The 22,605-nt window shown below is 50.5% G+C and overlaps 1 protein-coding gene across 4 annotated transcripts in view; it reads right to left on the reverse strand.

Moving 5' to 3' along the window:
- Window positions 1-7,964: 7,964 nt before the first annotated feature.
- The window catches only part of ZFAT (zinc finger and AT-hook domain containing), a 232,251-nt gene continuing 217,610 nt past the window's right edge, over window positions 7,965-22,605 (reverse strand). For 2 of the 4 annotated variants that reach the window (XM_021942678.2, XM_021942679.2), the window contains one exon: window positions 7,967-8,899. In XM_021942678.2, coding sequence (XP_021798370.1) covers window positions 8,660-8,899 — 240 coding nt within the window. In that variant the 3' untranslated portion in view covers window positions 7,967-8,659. Of the gene's footprint in view, window positions 8,900-22,605 lie in introns of all 4 variants that reach the window. The other 2 variants (XM_017962334.3, XM_021942682.2) reach the window with 2 other exon arrangements.

Genomic DNA, 22,605 nt, shown 5'->3' on the forward strand with positions numbered 1-22,605 from the left:
TTGTAGCTGTTTCCCTGAGACTTTGGTCTGGAATCTCAGGGCACAAAGGTGCTAAAAGGATGTGGCCACACCCCAAAGCCCCTTCCACAAAGTAGAAGTTGAGGCCCAGAGGCCCAGAGCGAAGAGGGGTGCCTCCAGGGTCACACGCAGAACCAGGGGCAGAATAAGATCTTGGTTAAGTCCATCCCCTCCCATCTCCCATTCATCATAGCAGAAAGGTCTCTACTCTTCAACCAGGGACCTCAGTTTATTCTTCTTTAAAATGGCACGCCCTTTGTAAAAATTAAATTTGATTATGAGTGTAAAAGTGCTTGGTGGGTGGAAATCAAAATAAAACACAAATACCCTGGAAACTTCTGTGAGTCTGGCCCTGTAGACCAGAGCACCTATGATAGGAGTCAGTAAACTATGGTCTGTGGGCCAAATCTGGCTCATCACCTATTTTTATAAATAAAGCTTTATGAAAACACAACCATACTTACTCATTTGCATACTATCTATGGCTACTCTCATGTTACAATGGTGCGGTTGAATAGTTACAGTGGAGACCATGTGGCCAACAAAACAAAGTATCTACCTGGCTCTACCAAAAACATTTGCCAAACCCTACATGGTTGCAGAAGGCCATGACTCTATCAAGAATCCTCCAAGGACCAAAAAACCAAAACACTGTCTTTGAGCAAACAGAGTAGTATCAGCTATCAAATACTGAGTATGTGCTGTGTGCTAAGAATCCTAGATGACAAGGTGTAGAATACTGCATCAACCCTACTGATGGTGCAAACATCCCCACTTATAACTGAAGCTCAATGAGACTGAGCACACTGCCTGAGGCTGTGGAGCCAGCGAGCTGTGGAATGGAGCTTCATTCCATATCCATCACCCCAATCCCAGACTCCTCCATACTGAGCTGACATTCCTTCTCCAGGGCTAACACCACCCCAGAATGCATGAGAGCTGGGTGGGACCTCACAGATCCTCCAACTCCAAACCCTTAACTGTATGCCAGGGAAACTGAGGCCCAAACAATGCAAGGCCACTCAGAGAGTCCATGGCAGAGATGGGGAAAGAGACCACAGCTCCTGGCTCCCTAGAAAATGCCATCACACTCAGGTGAGCACCTGCTCTGGGTCAGGTGAGGTGCTAGGCAGGTAACAGACCTTATACAACATCTGTAAGCATGTTACTACCCCCCTTTTTCAGATGAAGACACTGAGGCTCTGAAATCAAAGGATATGTGCCCCAGGGCACACAGCTAGTAGAGCTAAGGAATGGATGTAGGTTCCTCTGAGTTCAAAACTTGTTCTCTTCTCACCGCCCAGGCTGTAAAGTGGGGCCATCACAGAAGCAGAGAAGGGCCACACTCCTCTGCTCTTCAGGGCAGTCCATGAGTCTCCCACATCCACCTTCTGCTGGCAGCCAGCTGGGGTCGGTCAGCCTGGGTAGGGGAGCCCTGCGGCTGAGGCTGGCGTAATCAGCACTCAGGGAACACTCACTGTCATGGTCACCCTTCACTGGAAGGAAACTGCAGTGCCAGCAGCTCAAGTGACTTGCCCAAAGCTGCACAACTAATTTAAATTAGATCAAAAATCCTTCACTTGGGGCCCAAGAACGCCCTACAACTGTGCTCAAGTTTTGTGTGTGTACACATTTTTCTGGGGAGTAGGTTAATGGCTTTCATCAGAGCCCGCAAAGAGCTAAGCGGTCCTACAAAGTGAAGAGCTGCTGTTCAGATCCAGGGTTCTTGGCAGACGTACCCAGCACATTAGCTTCCAACGTCTGTGGGACGCTCCTCCTCCCTGCTCCCCTTAGCCCAGAACATTCTCCCAACCACAGCCTCCTCCAGTCCTCCCTCTCTATCATCTAGGATTTGGAGGAATGTCTGTGACTGGTACAAGCTTTATCTTTTGAGTCTCTGGAATCCAGGCATCATGAGGGCAGAATAAACACTGTTAATGGACCTGACCTGAACACGAAAGGTGGAGTGTGTACCTTGGTCCTCTTCATCTGTCTGTCTGTCCTGCAGCGAGTGGGATCACCCTCCGCACACTTAAGGCGCCTGACAGTTCCTAGGGCTTCGGTCAAAAAAAATCTCCCAGTTACACTGCACTCAACCAGTAGATTTTAGCTATGTGAAAATACCTCCAGGAGACATGTTAAATTCTAGAGATGCAGCAAACATTGTGTTACCTAGGGAGCCGAGCGGTGTGGACTGGGGATGCCGCATGAGGGGAGCAGGTGCTCCAGCCCTCCACGTGATCAGCCCCTGTTTGAGAAATGGCTCTGTTACCAGGAGTGGGATGCTAGTGGCTGCTCCAGGTCAGGCGTGCATCCTCTGCCAGTGTGATTATGTGTGTTTCTCATACAGTCTTCCCCTCTACTGGTAGCTCAGTATCAACCTCCCACTTTAGAGACTTATAGAGGAAGGCCAGGGACAGATAAGGGGAAGAACAGAGGGAACAAATAGCTTTAGGTTTCTAGATACTCCACGAAAATCTTTGCTTACCACAAACAAGGCACTTTGGGACAGGTTTTAAAGTTCTGGTGGGCCAAGTGGACTTCTGGCCCGACAGGGTCCAAGGCTTAGGGTCCCTTCCCTCTGCAGGCTGCCAGAGCTCCCAGCACTGCAGACACGTGGTGCCTGAATCACACTGAAGGGAGGACTGAGTGGGCTCAGGATGTGAAAGTGACTGCTACTGCTTCTCACTGATGGCTGCACCTGCTCCAAGTGACCCCGCCCCCAGTGGGAGGGGCTTGTCCTTGTAATGGGGGTGGATTTGCAATGACCCCTTCCCAGGTGTCTCTCCGAAAGGTCTGGGCAGTGAGTCAGCAACAGCCAGGAAGGAGGGTGCTCTCAGAGGGTGGAGCACCAGGAACAAGCCTTCCCGGGACTGCGGCAGGAATCTCAGACCCTTGAAGACACACGCCTCACTGATGGGGCCAAGCAGGAGTGTCTCAGAGAGTCACTTGCCCTGTGCCATCAGGGGAACCCCTTGCCCTCTTGGAGTCTCAGTTTGCTCACCTGTGAAATGAAGCAGCATGACTGTCTCCCTCAGTCCCGCCGGCCCTGGCCTTCTGGCCTTGCTTCGCAGTCTCTGCTCTGCATTCATGTCGTTCTCTGACCGTCGCTCCTCATCACTGCAAATGCAGAAGCCCCTTCCACGCCCCCCCAGCCTCTGGGGCTCCTGCCAGGGAACTCGGCCTCCAGGTTGTTCTGCCACTCATGCATCCAACATGATTGCTATAGAATACAAATGATGGCAATACTCACAAGGACTGTAAGAATTAACCCTCCTTGGATGCCTGCACAGGCCAGAAAACTGGCATGCATCATCTTTTCAAACCCTCACAGCAATTTGATGAGGAAAGTGCTACTGTGACCCCCATTTTAGAAATGGAAAAACTGAGGCTCAGAGAGAACATGCGATGTTCCCAGCTCTTAAGGGGTGAACTGATGACTCCAACCTGGGATTCGGACCTCAGACACGGCCACGATTCAGTCGCTCACAACATATCCACACTTTTTTTTTCCTTTTTTTTTTTTGAGACAGAGTCTCGCTCTGTCGCCCAGGCTGTAGTACAGTGGTGTGATCTCAGCTCACTGCAACCTCCGCCTCCCGGGATTCTCCTGCTTCAGCCTCCTGAGTAGCTGGGATTACAGGTGTGCCACCAGCACCCCTGGCTAATTTTTGTATTTTTAGTAGCAACAAGGCTTCACCATGTTGGTCAGGCTGGTCTCGAACTCCTGCCCTTGTGATCTGCCCGCCTTGGCCTCCCAAAGTGCTGGGATTATCCACACTTCTTCTTTACAGAGTGCCAGCTGATAGGCTTCTAGATACGCCTGGACTGGGTGGACTCTATTAATTATTACAGTCAATAATGCTATGATCTACACAGGACAGAAGCTGGGTGAGCACCCTTCCCCCAGGCCCTGCAGAATCTGTCTCTTGAGGCCAACTGCCCTCGAGGCACCTGCATGTGACCTAAGTGTTCACTGCAGGCAGTTCTGTCACTGGCACCTCCTGTATCAGTTTCACCTGGCCCATGACAATCCCCTGGGGTCAGGGCTGCTGTCTGGGGCATCTCTCTATGACCCATAGGTGTGATTCTGGATGCTCAGGAAAGAGGTGCAGAATGGAGGAGGTGAGGCAGCTGGGGCCCCTCTCCAGTCTGGTTCCCCCGTGGCCTCTGGCCTGACACAGCCTTCTTCTGTCTACACAGACCTTTCTTCTCCCTTTTGTCTGCTTTGTGATAGTTAATAAACCAAACCATCACTGCCTTCTTAGCCTGCAGGAAGTATAACAACTGTTATCTACCACAAACCACCGAAGCCTTAAATTGCAGCAGGAATGGTGACAGTGATAGATTAGAATTTTTAAAATCAAACCCAAACATGTCCCCGTCATGGCTAAGAGAAGGGCTGAGCTGACTTGAAAATAATGTACTTAGAATATTTTGTGATGCATGGCAAATTAAGTCTCCCCCCCAGCACTTTTCCCCTTTCCTCCAACAGAGTATTAGTCTAGTTAATTGATTGCCAAAGATTTCCCACTATGACCTAAAACTATTCCCACTGTGGGGAGACTGATGGAATCCTGGATTTCATCCAAGGGCAGGATGGACAGTTCATTCTGAACTTTAAAAGGGGTGGAGTGGGGAGATGGATTTGGAATCAAATGGTCTTTTTTTCTCCAGCCTTGAAAGATGGAACTGAAGAACAAGGGGAAAATCATCAGTGACAAGAGTTAATGAATTTTAAATACTTATTACAAGAAAAATTAATTTGTCAAATTAGCCCCATAGATACAGGTTATACAATGAGTCACTGTCTCCTCAAAGATGCGAAACTCAGAGCAACTAATGCATCTCAAACTTGCTGTTGCACAGCCAGGTTGCAAGGTCATGTTCATGTTTGAGCGCTATTAAGTGGAGCCTCTCCTCCACCCCAGAGACTGTGCTGAGCACATCACAAACATCTTCCCAGTAATTCTAACACTACGGTTATTTGATAAACTTCTACATCTATGCACTGGGTGAGAACACCCACCCTTCCCAATGCTGTCCTGAGAAGCAAATACCCAATGAACAGAAAGTCCTTTGCAAGTCCCTGATGTACAAGGAGCATCCGTGCCTTGCAGCAATTGTTACCTTATCACCCCCACTGCTAATGGGGGAGAACTGGTCCAGCCTGCCCAAACTGACACACCTGCTGAGAGTGAGGTTGGGCCAGGTCTGTCTTGCCTGGGCTTCAGCTCTTTCATTCAAAAACTGCCCTTCTCCCCTTCCCTCAGTAGATGTGGGCCTGTAGCCCTGTCCACACGACAGAGGCAAAGCCCATCCATGTGCGAGGTGGGTGTCATCTGTGAAGGTGCGTCTGTGGGAAGTGCCAGGGCTCTTCCAGGGCGAGGCCAGTTGAATGCTGCCTTGGCCTCCTCCTCAGCCCAAGCATTACAGAGCACTCTGGGCTGGTCCCCATCTCGTGCCTCCACCCTGTCTCTGACCTTGGGCCATCCCTCGGTCTCTTGTCCTTGCAATGACTTCTGCTCACACTTGGCCACATGGCCCTGGGCTTCAGCTCCCTGTAGTCAATCTGGCACCTCGCCTCTGTCCTCCATGTCCTGGTCCTGCACTGCCTTGCTGGTGTCAGGGCTGACAGATAGAGAAACAGGATGGCACAGGGAGGGTAAAAACTACCTGGGGGAACAAGAACTTCACACCTGCGTTCAAGTCCCACACGCATCCCTTTCTAGCCTCAAGTGCCCCCCAAAACAGGTTACTTACTGAGCCACCGTCTTCTCAGCTGTAAAAGCAAGAGAAGAGTTGGCAGAAGGCACGTTGGTTAAGAGTGCAGATATTGCTTGAGCTTAATTCCTGGTTCTGCCACTTCCTGTGTGACTTCGAGCAAGTTACTAAACCTCCCTGTGCTAACAGTTCCCATCAATAAAATTCTAACAATAGCACCAAACTCCCTGGGTTGCTGTGATGCGAACACCCATAATCCCAACACAGAAGCGCCAGTGTTGTCTTAGGAAGACACAGGTGGACAGGAAGTCTGAATAGGAAGATGCCCATGAAAGGGCCTCGTATGGTATCTGGCACACAGTAGGTACTTAACACATATTCTAAAACAGAGAGGTAGAGAATTCAGCCTTTTAGCACAAACTTTCACCTTGCCTGACACAAAAAAATACCTGGGGTCAAAAAGCACCCGAGAACAACAGCCAAGGGGGTTGGGAGCAGTGAGAAGCTCCATCTCTCAGTCACATGCATGGACCACTGGCTTTGAAAGCTTCCCCTCTGAGCCCAGCATCAGCTCCCCAGGAAAGAACCGCAGAGAACCAGGCCTGCTGCCTGCCCCACCCACACACCCACCAGGCCTGGTCAGCCAGGACCACTGGCAATGTCTCACCTCAGCTTTCTGCGTTTCCTCGTAATCCAAGGAGACGGGAAGGGAAGGTAAGTACACAGGGAGGGTCTGCGTGTCCAGGCAGGGCAGGCTCCGCACTCAGGCTGCTCAGAGCACGGAGCACACCCTGGGAGTCCTCCCAGGTCACCTTCATGGCCCCCCTCTCCCGCTACCTTATGCCCTTGAGAGAGGAGTCTGAGGGATACTCAGGTGTAAGACCCCCACGCCAGGAATACAAGCAATCTGTGATATTTCCAGAGTGTGGGCCAGGACACTTCTAACAGCTTCAGAGGCTTCACTCATTTAATCCTCTTAATCATCAGGAGTCAGCAATTATCCTCAGACCCATTTCAGAGATGGGTAAACTAAGGCTGAGAGGTCTGGTGGCATGGCAAGGTCACGTGCATAAGTGACAGAGCAGGGTTGGAGCCCAGGTCCTCTGCCTGCGAGCTGGGCACTCACCCATCTCACCACAGACCACGCCGATGCATGGGCAAGATGTCCCATTCTGGAGAACCACCCTGACCTCCTCGCCCTTCCCCTCCTCTATCCAATGCCACTGCCTGCCCCACAGCGTACAGGGTAAAATCCACATCCACCATTTCGCATCCCTGCTCTTCTAGGATCTGGCTTCTGCTGATCTTTCCGCCCTTCCCTTTAGAGTTGCCCCCAGACAAACACAAATGCTCATGGTTTAAGTTCATCTCGGACACTGCCCACCCCAGGGGGCACTGTGACTCTTCTTTGGAATTCCTTTCTCGCTCCCTCCCACCCCATTCCCTGGAGGTACAAAGCCCATCTAGGTTCCCAGGCCCTATCACAGGTCACCTCCACCGTGAAGCTTTCCCTAACTCATCCCAAGCCAGCAGCGTTCTCCCTCTTCCTTGCTTAAGGCAAGGAGTCACTGTCCTACTTGAATCAGAGCAGCAGCTTTTAAGCTTCCCCCAGGAGGTGCCCTCAGGCCCTGCTGGGGTGAGGTGAGAGGGCTGGTAACAGGGAGGGCCAAGTAAACTCTGCCCTCTTCAACAGGGCGGCTACTCTTTTATTTGCTTCTGAACTTGCATCGGATTTCACTGCCAGAAAGGGTTCTCGGAGGAAGCAAACCTTGACGTCAGGGTGTGAGAAATGTCAAGACAGCCCAGGGCTGGGCTGGGTATAGCAGGACTCAAGTCAATGCCCCCACAATGCTGTGCACAGAGCAGGAGTTCCAAACGTATGGCATCTATGTTGAGCACCCAGACTAGAAACCTTGGTCACATAGTCCTGTGTTATGACGCCTTTGATGGTCAGTGCATTGCTCCTCCCAAATACACAGTGGAGAAGAGGGCACTGCCACTTCTCGGCTGGCAGCAAATCAAATGCTGCTTGCCAGGAAATGGAAGGTGAGATCATTAACCTCAAAAAGTTTCCAAAGCAAACCTCAACGCAGAGGAAAGAGCCTCATCGTCTGCATTTTAAGGGCCTGGGTTTGGATGGGGTCCTTCTGGTTCAGCCCCAAATTCAAGATTTCAACTTGGGAAGGGGAAATGTAAGCCATCCCGCCTGAGGAACCAAAGCATTAGACAGGAACTGTTTTTATTCCATCCACCTCGCCTCCTTAGAATGAGAGGCGAACAGTGAAATAGTGCATTTATCTTAAAAGCGAAATAATTCCAGGATGGTAGGGCGAGACCCTGTGATGGGGTGAATTTACCTCACTTGATAACAAGGGCACTCGATACTCAGGGAAGTGGGACTTTGTCGACAAAGCCAGGACAATCCCACAACGCCCACCCCACTCAGCAGTGATTAAAAACCCGTAAGGTCACTTTCTACGCGATGGCTGTCTCCCTCTCACCAGGCTGCAGAGCGGCTGCAGATGAACATTTGGCAGCTAGATGGGGGTCAAGGAGCTGGGGCTGTGATTCAGGGAAGATGCTGAGGGGCACTGGGAGCCACTGTTTGAATCCTGAAGCAAGGGGTGAAGGCGTGGGGGCATGTGTAGGGGAGCTGACGCTGAAGTCTTTCAGGAAGCAGATGGTAAGGGTCAGGGGGTGTGTGTCTATGCTGGGGACAGGGTTCTGTGGTATTGCTGGTGATGCTGACTGCCTTGCCCACCCCAAGTTGGACTAGGAGATTCCCATCAGGCTGCCGGGCAGGGAGGGCAAAGGAGAGCACCATTCTGTGGGTCGGGCAGGAAGGGCGGCCTCCCCACCCTGGGTGCCTGCAGAGCCTGGCAGCCCCACCCTGTGGCCATCCGATGCCACATGTCCTCTAGAGTTCCTGGGCCGGCTGCTCCACAGCCTGCTCCTCCACAGGCTGCATGGCCTCCTGCACGTAGACGATGAACTCCGAGGCCTCCCCGCCCTGCGTGTAGACAGTCACCGTCTCAATGCCCTCCACGTCGTCGGAGGACACCACCAGGTGGTGCTGCTCGGCAAGCTCCACGGATGCTTGCTGGACCGTCTCCTGGATCATGACCGTGTGGTTGGAGCTGGGCTCCTCCTCGGTGACCTGTGGGAGAAGGGCAAGAGAAAGGTCACACAGCGCCTACTTCCCGGTCCAGCGTAACAACAAAGTCACAACCACAGCTTAGGGAAAACCAGTGCACTGTGGGAGCACGTCCATTCTCCACCGATCCTCTCTACAAGGCTGTGCGTGCTCTCATGCCCATTTTACAGATGATCAGAATGAGGTTCAGCAATGTAGGGCAACGTGGTCAGGTCCCCAGCTGTGGCAAATGGTGGAACCCAAGTTCAAATCCAGAGTCCAAGGTTGTTTCCTGATGCCAAGCTGCTTCCCGGGGCTTCCAGGAGGTGTGGGGCTACCTAGAGAATGAGGGCTGGAAGGCCTTGTGGGGGTTATTTACTGCAAGTGTCAGGGGTAGCGGTTGGGGAGTGCTCCTGAAAATTTATAGCCGGTCCATCTGGCAGTGATAAAGGCATGAGGTCCATCCTGGGCTATGTTTCCACACTCAGGGAGCTTGCCTCTGTGTGAAGATCTGTTTCACACTAGGAAGCAGCAAAGGCCCGGCAGGCCTGATTTTCCCCAGGTGTCCTTCATCCAGCAACACTAATGCCTTAACTATTTGGGGGAAGGCCTGCTGGTAGAAACTCACTGCCACAGGGCTGGACAGGAGTCTTCTGGGTATCAGTCAGGGGACGGGACCTCATGGATTCTACGCCAGGCCTTTCTCTGAAGCTCCAAGCTGCCAGATTCCAGGCAAGATCCAAATGCCAGCTGGTGCTAATACCCCATATCCCTCATGCTGCCAGCTCTGGGCTGTTTTTAAATAACAACTGTCTTTGACCTTGAGATGAGAAACAAAAGACACGGAATTGAGATCTTAGAGCTGCAAAAATGAGTGAAGGATTAGAAAACAGACACAAGAGGAAAGCAAAGGGGCCTGGAGTTACTTAGCTGGAGGATAAGAGAGCCTTCAGACTTACAGAGGGGTGTCAGGGACACCCATTCATTTCCAGGTGAGTCTGAATGCCAAGGCGGAGAGAGCACGTGCTCTGTGCTGCGCTGACGGGGCTTCGCACATCAGTTCCACCATTTTTAAGCTATGAGGCCTGGGCAAGACACTTTTGCCCACAACCTTCAGTCTACTCATCTGTAAAACAGGGACTAAAATGTGTTCTCCAGAGGATTCCTGGGAGAATGGAAGGAGATTCTGTATGCAAAGTGGGTGCTCAATAACAGCACCGACCTTTCAATTCCTTCATTCATTCGCTCATTCAACCACTTTTTTTTTTTTTTTTTTTTTTTTTTAGAGACAAGGTCTAACTCTGTTGCCCAGGCTGGAGTACAGTGGTGCGATCTCAGCTCACTGCATCCTCCGCCTCCTGGGCTCAAGCCATCCTCCTGCCTCAGCCTCCCAAGTAGCTGGTACTATAGGCACATGCCATCACACCTAATACATTTTTGTATTTTTGATAGAAAAAGGGTTTCTCCATATTGCGCAGGCTGGTCTTGAACTCCTGAGCTCAAGTGATCCACCTGCCTTGGCCTCCTAAAGTGCTGGGATTACAGGCATGAGCCACTGCGCCCGGCCTCGACCACACTTTCTTAAATACCTGCTGCTGCCTGGAAGAGCAGTATTCTAGCATGTCAATCACTCATTCTTTCACCTACAGAACCTCTGTCATCTTACCAGCTACCAGTAGACTGCAAGCTCCACAAGGGCAGGACCTTGTCTGCCTGGTCACAACTGTTTCCGCAGAGCCAAGCTGATTGCCTGGCGCACAGCATATGCTCAGTATTCACTGACTGATGATCCACTAGGTGTCAGATGCCACGCTGGGCACTAGAAAACCACAGTCCTCTGAGGAAGCCGAGTCTCACGGTGCAGGCACAGGGCACAGTGAATGACTGTGCTGTAGAGTAGCTGGGCTCCTGCAGGGCAGCCTGTGCCAGTGTTGGGGTCCCAGGGGAGGCATAGGGATGGGCTCCAGGCAGATCGGGGAGCAATGACTCCCAGGAGGTGTAGGGAGCAGCAAGTGTGCTCGGGCAGCCTCCATGAGGTCCCACTCACGACATGTCCGGGCCCTTTCCTGGCCTGCAATTGGCATTGGGTGGCTTCCCGCTCCCCGCCTCTTCTGACTCTGTGCTCTCTCTGGGGAGGGCCCAACTGGCTTGGAGGGTCTCATCCTAACCCTGTGATTATTCCTGTCTCCGCGAGTGAGAAGGGCTGTGTCAATAGGTGGGTCATGTTTAATTCAGAGAGAAAAATGGAAAAGGTTCCTCCAGGCTGGGCTCCGGAGGTTCCAACATTATGGATTGGAAGGAACTTCTGATTTGGACGGATAGAATTCACCTGGAGCTGGAGAGCTATTCTGAGTGGAAACTATCAATACATTTAGACTGATTTGTTTTTTTAGAGTGAACTGAGATCTGTTTTTTCATCTTTTCCCATTTGTTTCAATTTCATTTAACTGGGAAAATATACCATGAACCAGGATTTTAGAAGTAAATATTAATTTATTTCACTTTGCAAGAGAGAACCTGACAGAAGACTGGGAAAGCGGAGGCAACATGCAGCTAATCTTTTCTCCTCTTACCTGTCAGTAAATGCCACACAAAGGAAAGGGTGAGGGGATGGGAATGGTTTACACCCAGGTCCCCAGGGCCTCACACGTGCAAACAAGCCCTCCACACTCCGGGAACAGACCACATACAACACAGGGAGACAAACCATCCATGAGCTTTAACACAGGCTCTGGGCCGTGGCACCATTCTGTGGACAGAGTGACTGCCACCGAAGCTAACCCTAAAGAGGACAGTGACTCCTTCACTGATGGAAATTTTCCACTGGCTAACAACTCTCACCCTTTAAAAACACTAACACCACAATGCCCAAGTATGGATAGTGGCTGAAGTCACTGCCAAGGACAAGGAGAACCATGCCAGGGCCAGGCCTTTTAGGAGGACAGGCTGCAGCCTCCTGTCCCCTGGCAGCACAGGGGACACACTCCAAGTTCTTAGGACCAACCGGAAGGAAACAGGAGGTCCCTCGCTGGCCTGGAAATGGCTACTGCCCATAGACACCGCAGGAGGCCAGCGTGCCTGACCTGAAGGTAAACGATGTGTTAATAACTCTGCAGCAGCAGCACCTGGAACCACTTCTTGGAAAGTGGCATTGGCCACAGAGGGTCTGTGGTGGGAAAGGACATCACGGGCAAGAGAAGAGAGTGAGCAAAGAAAAGGTGTGTTCCTGACAGCCCTGCCAAGGCCACCAACCACCTCCCAGTCACCAAACCCACTGGGCAGAGTCCCGTTTTCACCCTTCCAGAGCCCTCTCTACCATCCAGCATGAGATGCTCTCTTCGCTGCTTTCACCACTCTCCTCCCCAGCACTGGGCTCTGCTCCGCGCCCTCTCCCAGACTGCAGGGTCACTCACTGCCCTTCTCCTTCTGCCCATCACAAAGCCTGGAGGATTCCTGGGTCTCCCACCTTGACTTCTCTGACCCCCCAGGCACTTTCACTCCCAGCTGAGCCAGACTCCAGCCACCACTCCTGAGCTCCAGATCATACCTCTGTCTGCAAGCGGGAGGCATTCAGGGATGTCTGTCAAACAATGCAAGAACAGGGCTGCGCAAAAGTCACAGGAGAGAAGGCATTTGGGGGAGAAGCAGCAGGTGAGGCCTGAAACGAAGTTCACAGGTGGATCTTGAAAAGCCTTGGTCATGAGCTGAGAGATTGAGCCTTTATTTTACAAAGGAAGGCACTAAAGGTTTTCAAAGAAGGGCCCTGCGTCATCCAATCTGTGACATTTATGAATCAAAACTTGCCTAATGTGAGAAGACTTTCTGAGAAGTATGCCTCTCTCATTATCCCTCTAAATATTTACATTTATTTGCCCGTAGTATCTTTTCTAAGTATTAAATCTATTTAAAGATAACCTTTCTCCATTTATTTTGTTTTGGTTTTTCAATTTTCAGCCTCCAGGGTTTGTGCAACAGAATCCCCTCGAAATTCACCCACTGCTAATTATCAGAGTACAAAAAAGTTTCCCAACATCATCCTTTGGGCTTAATTCACCAGAAAAAGCGACGGAGGCAATGGTAATGCGTATTTCACAAGTCCTGCAAAGAGCAGGCTTCCCGGTGTGCACAAATGTGACAGGGAGGCACGCTGTTGCCCTGTCGTGTTACTGAACGTCCAAGACACGCAGGGTTCCTGAAGGTTCCCTGCAGCCTGCTGGTGGGCCTCCTTTACACTCTCCCCAGTGTTCACGACTGGCTCTGCTGGCCCTGCAGACGCTGCCCACACAGGTGTCCATGTCACAAAAAGCTAACGTGTAGAGAGGATGAAGGAGGGAGAGGATGAAGGAGTTGCTTTACAGAAGGGGTTCATAAGGCTTTCTGCAGAGTGCACCCCTTTGTGCATTTCGTGGTACACGATCACACTGTTTGCTTTCAGGCAGTGTTTACAAATCACGCGCCTCCTTCCTGGCTCCCATGGCACCCAATATCCACACAGCCACGTGCGGTTTACTGAACATTCTCCCACGCCTTGTCCCGATTCTTCACACACAATGTCTTGTGCCTTGGGCATTTGTGTTCCCACTTTACAAATGGGGGCGCTGAAGCTCCTCCTGGCCTGGTGACTTCTGTAAGATCAAACAGCCAGAAAGTAGCAAAAGCTGGAACCTAGTCTGGGTGGTTCAGAGACCTCCTTCAGCTGGTGTAGTGTGACAGCGACTATTAGTATCCCATGTTATGAGTTGATATGATTAAATTATCACTCTTTATTCCTCCTGATTAGTCTCAGGCTGGCTGTAGAACTCTCAACCACTCTCTTTGTTCACAATAATCACTCTAGTAGCTTAATCTATTAGCACAGGCTTAAAATTGTTCTTTGCCACAGAAATAATACGGCGTTCACAGGGTCATTATCCTGAGATGAGTACTCCATTTCCCCCAAATGCTGTATCTAACACATCTATCAGATAAATTAGCAGCAGCATAGATAGCTTGATAGAAACCCTTAACCCCTGGGATGTGCAGATGATTCACTGAATCGGGCACTGTGTTCTGCTGTTCTGCTGTCTCCAGCGTTCTGGAGTCTGGACAAGATCACTGTCAGGACGGGCACTTTGCAGGGCTCTCTTCATGCTGAAGGGCAGCTTCCCCTTGAGACCCCACGTCTTCCTTGGCTTTAACCCGTCATTATCCATTCACCCAGGAAACGTCGATGGATACTCCGCTGTGTGCTATGCAGCGGGCATGGCTCTGGCTGCCTCATTATCTTGCTTTTTTTCTACTCCCCTGCCTGTTCTGCCTTCTCCTTCTCCTCCAGCTCCTCTCCTCACTTCCTTTGTAAAACCCATTCCTCTCAGGTTAAGCTTTCTTCCCCCAACATTTAAGAAAATCCCAGAAGTTCCTCTAGCTCAGGAAACCCTCCTTAAGGAAGGTGGGTCCTGCATTGCTCCCACAGTGCTCCAAGGGTGCCCTGAGGAGCCAGTGCACAACGGCTTTTACAATCTATCTCTGCACAGATCTCCCCAGAAGCAAGTACAGCGCTGGTTCCTCCGTAGCCAGCCCAGTGCCACGCTCTTGGTAGGCACATAGTGGGTGATGGTGATTTAGGTTGGTGCAAACTGCCTGCCCTTGGTTCAAACTCTGTCTGGCGGGAGCCCCCCAGATGATGTCAAAGTAGGGAAGACGGTGCACTGTCTACGGAGGAGAGTCCCTTTCGGCTCCAAAAGTCCCAAAGGTCTAATCACCTTATTCTACAGAAGGGAAGTCAAGGCTCAGAGAAAATAAACTGCCCAGGGCCACATTGTTGGAAATAGAGCACAGACTTTTTGACTTCTGGTCTGCAAAATTCCCCAGCCTGAATGAGGCAACTTCACAACAAGCCACAAAGCACTTTGGTCACTGGAAGAACACAGCCAGAATGTCCAGCATGGCACCTGGGCAAAGAAGAACGCCAAGTAGATTTTCCCTGGAATAATAATATTATTTATAATAGTCGTAATGATTATATTATTTTGAGACAAGGTCTCACCCTGTCACCCAGGCTGGAGTAAAGTGATGCAATCACAGCTCACTGCAGCCTCAAACTCCTAGACTTAAGAGTTCCTCCCACCTCAGCTTCCAGAGTAGCTGGGAACATCCCTGGATGAACGAAGAAAGCAGTAAACACACAATGCTGATGACGATGGAGACATTATCATCTGGACAGACCTAGGGCTCGGAGATTACAATCTGGAATAGTAAGAAGTGCTTGTTGTGGATCAGGTGCTGTGTGAAGAGTTTACGTGTATTAGGTACTTAGTCTTCACAGCACCCTAAGAAGTCTTAGTGTCTCAGCTTTAGAGGAGGGGAGACACTGGGGAGGATGACAAGCTGCCCTGGGGGGCTCTGGGGAGCGTCCTAGGGAGTTACATAGTTGCTTCCCCCCTGGTCCCCCAGGCCTCTAAGCCTGATGGTCGCAGCAGCCAGGCCACTGTGCACAGCTCTGGGCGTGGCCAAGCAGGAGGCTGCAGTGTCAGAGTCCACGCAATCTTCTTGATTCTCCCACTGGCCTCCTGCATTTGACCCTAGCACAGTCTTTTTTCATACCTCTCTTTCCTCTCTAATGAGAAGGCACTGATGGACTCCTCTGTCAAAGTACCCTCTGCCTGGGAAAGATGTTCTCAAAAACGCCTGGAGGCTGGCTGAAGCAGGGAGGACACCCCCTCCTCACCTGACACTGATGGGGAAGTGTCTTGCCGAACAGGAAGATTGTGGGGAAGGCAGCGGCCCATGGGGACACTTGACATTAGTGTATAACCTGGCCGAGAGCCTCTGAAACCCAATCCCCTAACATAGGTCCTTCTGTGTCAGAGGCTGCACCAACACCCCTCCCCAGGACATTGAAACAGCCCCAGGACACATTCAAGGACATCAAAATATGACAAACAAAGACTCATTAAGAGGAGAAAGAGCTGAATCTCATGGCTGAATCCCACAGAGGCGGCAACGAGAAAGGGAAAATGTTCTTATAGCTGGGTATTTAAAGTAACAATTTTTAAAACTGCTGGTAGAAAAAGATAAACACCACAAACTGGCATCACAGCTTTCAAAACACAGTGCGGAGAACCTCCTGGGGCGCGAGTTCCCCACGTGCCTGTGCAGAGGGGCTCGGGCCTCCTGCCTGTTCGGTCATGACAGGGTATTGGAATTTCCAGGGTTTTATCAGACCACGCAAAAACTACCAAATTATTTGAACTTAGCTCCCAACACACAAATAAGTGAAGAATAAAGGAATTTAAAATAAAACCCCTGATGGCCCTAAAATGAAAAACCACAATGACAGTGGGATGGCATCAGTTAACCTCTTACTGGGTTTGTATCCCTTTGAAACAAAGCTGCCGCCAGTGCAGCTGCCTTTAGATGCTGCCCACATTCCCAGTGCCCTCCCACAAGCCTGTGCCCTCCGTCAGGCACTGGGGGGAAGATGAACTACCTTCACTTCGAGAATTCCAGCTGGGGGTCTCTTTAGGACAGGAATCATCCTTTATGTTTTTCAGGGGAAAGAAACTCCACCGTCATCTCTGCCACCATCACCACCACCACCAGGAGGTTGTTTCGCTTCAGGCATCCTTCATGTTTCAAATCCATTTTTAAATAAATTGAATCAGGTCCCTATTTATTAAACCATGTCTTGGAGAACAGCCCTCTCGCAGATGTCATTAATGTCCTTGAAAGGGAAGGCACCTGGGGCTGTGGCTCAGGAAATGAACAGATAAGCCACAATTTCTTCTCCTCTTGTTGGCACTCCTATTGTTCTCAGGATCAGTTCTCAGAACCTGCTGGGAGGCAGCCCCAGATCCAGATCCGGCCTTCCGGGCTTCAGGGGAGGCGGACAGAACACAGAAAGCCACCAGGAGAACACAGCCACTGTCAAGACCATCACCACAGAGAATGCAGTGAGCACCATGATGAGCAGGACTTGATGAGATCAGGCATGGGAGAGGCAGTGATGCAAAGACAGGAGCCAGTCGAGGGCAAGATGCAGGCAGTGTGCACAGGGGTGAGGGGTGTGTGTGAGGGTTTGCTATGTACACATGCATGCCTGTGTGCAGGAACATGGGGGTGCCTGTGTGTATATGTGTGTTCATGTATGTATTGGTGTGTGCAGGTGTGTGTCCATGTGTGCATATGTACATGTGCATGTATATGGGTCTGTATGTGTCCATATATTTGCACGTGTCTACGTGGATATCCATGCGTATGTGGAGGTTTATGGTTGTGTGTGTACATGAATATTGTGCACATACGTGGATGTGATATGTGTGTGTACATGCACGTGGGTATGGGCACGGCTTTGTGTCTGTTGCTACAATGGGGTATCTCCATCTTTAAATCTCAACAAAGGCCTAATAGGTAGAAGAAATCTCTCCTCGCTCACACTTCCTTTCCTTCTTTCTCTTCTGTGGCCTGTGACACTACTTGCCCCCTGGTTTACAGTCACTTCTCATAATGACCTGAACAGGTTGGCCCCTCCCAGTTTACAGAGTGTTTGTGGATCCCATACCTCCTGTAATTCTCATGGAGCCCTGAGGAAGGCAGGGTAGAGGGGATTCCCATCACATCCCTTTGAGAAGGCGGCGTGGCTCAGAGAGTTGATGTGAGCCCTCAGCTAGTAACAGGTGATTCTGGAATTTGAAACCAAGTCAAAAACCTCCAAAGCCCACAGCCTTCTCTATAATATTCACGGCTTCCTGTAACCTTCAAAACAAAGTGCAAGCTCCCCTGTTGGACAGGCAAGGCCCTCCCTGTCTGACTCCCTCCCCCACACTCAATTTTGGTTACTGAACACACATGCTCTCTCGCCTCTGAACTTCCAACTGTGCTGGTCCACCATCTTTTCCCAAAGATCCCTTCTTGCCCTTGAGAACTCAGGTCCACGCCCTCTCCTCCAGGAGGCTCTGCCAGTGCCCCCTTACAACACTGTGCTGACTCCTGTTATACACCAGCGGTACTGGATCCCAGCTAGCACTTTATGCCGCTCTGAGGAGGCGCGACCTGTCGTGCTCTCCCTCGCCTTCCCGGCACAACGGTGACAGTGAATGCTGCTTCTCCAATGTATCACTGGGATAAAGAGTGCAGAGTGGGGGTCTAGCTCAAATCACCACCAGATGAGGCACAGCTGAAGAGGAGGGAAGACACCCCACCAGGACCTGACCTCCGTATTGAGCAACCACAGGAATAAGAGTTAGTTAGAGAGCGAATGCCGAAAACCCCAAGCAGGGCAGCTCAGGCACTGCGGTTCCAGTTCCAGGGGGACGTCTAAAGAAGAGTGGAGGTCTGACTTCGGGAGGCCCCTCATGGCCCAGATGCTGCTCAGTGGGGCCTTCGTACAGGTAAACAGCACCCCCATGCTGAGCATTCGGTGGCCCTTTCTTTGCTAATGAATTTGGCAGATAGACAGGTTGGTTTTCTGGGGCCAGAAGTGACTGAGAAAGCAGAAGATGGATAGAAAACAAGGCTAACATGGAGAACAGGTGTGAAAGGCCAGTGCTTGTGCTGAGCTGCTAGACTGGAAAGCTGTCACTTTTCTTGGGTGAAGTTAGAAACGTGCAGTTACATAACATCAGCACCTGATTTGCAAGACGAATCGAGGTGGCCTCTGTGTTTAGACACCGATAAGAGGTGGGCCATTTGTTGAATAAGCCATCTCTGAAAGCCACCCACTACTGCTTTGCAGTGTCACATCTCTCATGTGCTCAATTCCCATATATACTTCAGACAACTTCTGGCCTCTCTCTTCTGTCTGTCCACTGAGAATTTAGCATGTGTCAGATGCTCTGGTGGAGGCTGGAAACAGAACCATGAGGCCAGACACAGTCCCTGCCCCCAACAGGCTGCAGTCCAGGGGAGAAAAGGACAGGGGGCTTGTCCTGGGTTGCCAGGCTCGGGGGAAGGTGGGGTGGGAAGCAGCCAGTGGCCAGGAATGGTTTCCTGAAGATGATGGTCCTGGTCTGGAACACTGTGGGATTCCTGAAGAATGGGAGGAGGTATAAAGAGATGGGGAAAAACACCAGGCAGAGGAAAGGGTGTAGCAACAGCCCAAGGGCTGGACAGATGCAATGAAATTCAGTATAGCCAGAGAGCACAGAACAAGATGCAGTGAAATTCAGTATAGCCACAGCACAGACCAAGATGCAGTGAAATTCAGTATAGCCACAGCACAGACCAAGATGCAGTGAAATTCAGTATAGCCACAGCACAGACCAAGATGCAGTGAAGTCAGGTACAGCCACAGCTACAGAACAAAGTGCTTGGGGAGGGGTGTATGGAGGGGGAACAGATGAAACAAAGAGAAAGGAAAAAAGACTAGAGAGACCATCAGGACCCAGATCATGCAGGATCTTACAGGAATTTTAGTTTTACTCTAAAATTAATTGGAGCCTCTCTATTAGACAGCAGAGACCTGATCAGACCCCCACGCTCACTCCCCTGAGGTGTAAGAGGGGCTATGCGGAAGAGGAAGCAGAAAGCCTGGAGGCAGGGAGAACGGGGACAGCCCGGTATCCTGTGAAGAGGACGGGCCAGAACATGGCAAGAGGGTGTAGTGATGGGGACCGGCAGAGGAGCCTCTATAGTCTATCTGAGCTGTGCCCATCCTCCTCAACCCCTTCTAGGAGGCTCTTAGGCCCAGTGCTCCCCTGGCCTGCCCTCTTCCGGAGTGCAGTGACTGCCACCCTGGCCCAGCCCAACCCTCACAGCTCAGTCTGCTGCTTGCTCAGCCTCTGCAGCCTCTGCAGCCTCCAGCCCTCCCTTGCTCCTCTCCTGGGCCATTTTCTTCACTTGCCCCACAGTGCAGCTCCCTCCTCAGCGTCCTCCCTGCTCCCTGGCTGCTCCCTCTCCATCACTGCCGCATCTGTCTCCGCTTTCGGACCTCTAAGTGGCACAGGGCCTCAGAGTTCTGCCCCAGGAGGCTCTTCTCTCTCCACATCCCCTCCTTCCATCATCTCAGCCAGGCTCATGGCTTCAAATACTGACTTCAGGCTGACAACTCCCAAATGTATGTCTAGACCAAACCCTTCCCCTGAAATTCAAATGTGCATAGCATATTTCCTACTACACATATCCAGGTGGGTGTCAAATAGTCATTTCTAAGTTAACGAAGCCAAAATGGAACTAGTCACTTTCTGCCAACCCAACCTGCTCCTCCCTCCTCTGTCCTCTTCTTGGTAGAAGGCACCACCATCCACCCTCTTCTCAAACCAAAAGGCTTAGGCATCAGCCCAGACTCTGCTCTCACACACACTCCACGTCCAAAGCATTGCGGGACCAGTCGGCTCCACCATGAAATGCAGGCCAGAGCGCTCCAGTCCTCCCCTCCCCACAGGGCTAGCCCGGCCAGGCCATGCTGTTTCTCACTCTAGGTCTGACCACAAGAGCCCTTAAGCAACTTCTTAGTTATGTGGATCAGCACAAAAGTCTGTGCCTCAGTTTACCACCTAATGTCACAAACACAGATGGGAGACACAGAATCTGAGAGTAGACATGTGAAAGAGATGCAGGGGTTTGAGGTGGCACCAAGATCAAGGTGAGTGAATGGTGAGCACGGCCACTGTAAAGGCAGCTTGGAGTACACCGAAAAGAGGGACAAAATCCCATCCCAATCTCTTCCAACTGCCATCGGCTTCAGACCTCCCCTGGAGCCCATGCCTGGGCTCAACCATGAAGAGGACTAAAGACTCATCAGTCAATATTCCAAGAAGGCTGACCAGTTCTAGAAAAAAAAAATGGCTGGGGTACTTGGAGATATCTGACCTAGAAAACAGAAGATGCAGGGCCCAAAAGATGCCCTGTGCCTTCAAATACACAAGGGGCCATCACATGAGGGGCCATCAGATGTACTGCTGGTTCTGGCGGGGGCCAGAGCTGACAGAGAGGCTACAGAATACAGGGGGCTGCTGTCTGGAATGGACACAACCAACTCCCCATTGCTAAAGTTACAAAAATAGCTGCTCCAAGACCATCGTGCTGGATTCTTCCTCAGGATGGACACTGGAATTCACAGGAGAGTCTACCCTTTACCCCTTCCTGGTAAAGTCCATAAAGCAGGAATTCCCACCCTTTCAGAAGTCTGAGAGGCAAGTCCTGCCTCCCCGCCGCCCTCTCACATACCTCGCTCAGAGGCCTGGAGAGGAAACGCAAGCCGGTGGCTTGGCCTCCTGTCTGCCCTGCTGTCCTCCCCCTGCCTAGAGCTCTCCTCCTCCACCATGCCTGAAGCCAGTGCACCTCAGCGGCAGAACCCTCCATCCCCTGTAGAGATCTTTCTGAAAGCTGCAGGTGTGGGCAACAATGCGTCAGGGTGTCCCTCACAACCAATAATTGTTCTGTTCTCACCATGACTTCCAAATTTTTCCCCCAAACAGTCACAAGGGTAAAAATAAACAATAGCAACAACCTTATTTATGATGCTCTGAACCTAGAACCTAACTGTTTCCTGTATAAACACAGAGTAGAGTCTGAGTGCTGCATTCTTCTAGAAACACAACTGCTGTTTCCAGCGGGGGAAGACTGCACTTCATTTTCTTTAGGAAAGTCCTGCAGCATCAGCAATGCTGCTCACATGAGCGGCCTCACCCTCAAGTCACAACGTGCTCTCAGCCTGTGCCTGCGGCTGGTGCACCCAGAGTGGACACTATGCTTAGGAGAAGGCACCTGACCACATCGTAAGGTTTATTATTATTATTATTATTATTATATTATACTTTAAGTTCTAGGATACATGTGCACAACATGCAGGTTTGTTACATATGTATACATGTGCCATGTTGGTGTGCTGCACCCATTAACTCGTCATTTATATTAGGTATATCTCCTAATGTTATTCCTTCCCCCGTCCCCTCCCCACAATAGGACCCAGTGTGTGATGTTCCCCTTCCAGTGTCCAAGTGATCTCATTGTTCAATTCCCACCTATGAATGAGAACATGCAGTATGTGGTTTTCTGTTCTTGTGACAGTTTGCTGAGAATGATGGTTTCCAGCTGCATCCATGTCCCTACAAAGGACACAACCTTATCCTTTTTTATGGCTGCATAGTATTCCATGGTGTATATGTGCCACATTTTCTTAATCCAGTCTGTCACTGATGGACATTTGGGTTGATTCCAAGTCTTTGCTATTGTGAATAGTGCCGAAATAAACATACGTGTGCATGTGTCTTTATAGCAGCATGACTTATAATCCTTTGGGTATATACCCAGTAATGGGATGGCTGGGTCAAATGGTATTTCTAGTTCTAGATCCTTGAGGAATCACCACACTGTTTTCCACAATGGTTGAACTAGTTTACAGTCCCACCAACAGTGTAAAAGTGTTCCTATTTCTCCACATCCTCTCCAGCACCTGTTGTTTCCTGATTTTTTAATGATTGCCATTCTAACTGGTGTGAGATGGTATCTCATTGTGGTTTTGATTTGAATTTCTCTGATGGCGAGTGATGATGAGCACTTTTTCATGTGTCTGTTGGCTGTATGAATGTTTTCTTTTGAGAAGTGTCTGTTCATATCCTTTGCCCACTTTTTGATGGGGCTGTTTGTTTTTTCTTGTAAATTTGATTGAGTTCTTTATAGGTTCTGGATATTAGCTCTTTGTCAGATGAGTAGATTGCAAAAATTTTCTCCCATTCTGTAGGTTGCCTGTTCACTCTGATGGTAGTTTCTTTTGCTGTGCAGAAGCTCTTTAGTTGAATTAGATCCCATTT

The sequence above is a fragment of the Papio anubis genome, chromosome 8 (genome assembly GCF_008728515.1).
Source record: "Papio anubis isolate 15944 chromosome 8, Panubis1.0, whole genome shotgun sequence".
Classification (NCBI taxonomy): domain Eukaryota; kingdom Metazoa; phylum Chordata; class Mammalia; order Primates; family Cercopithecidae; genus Papio; species Papio anubis.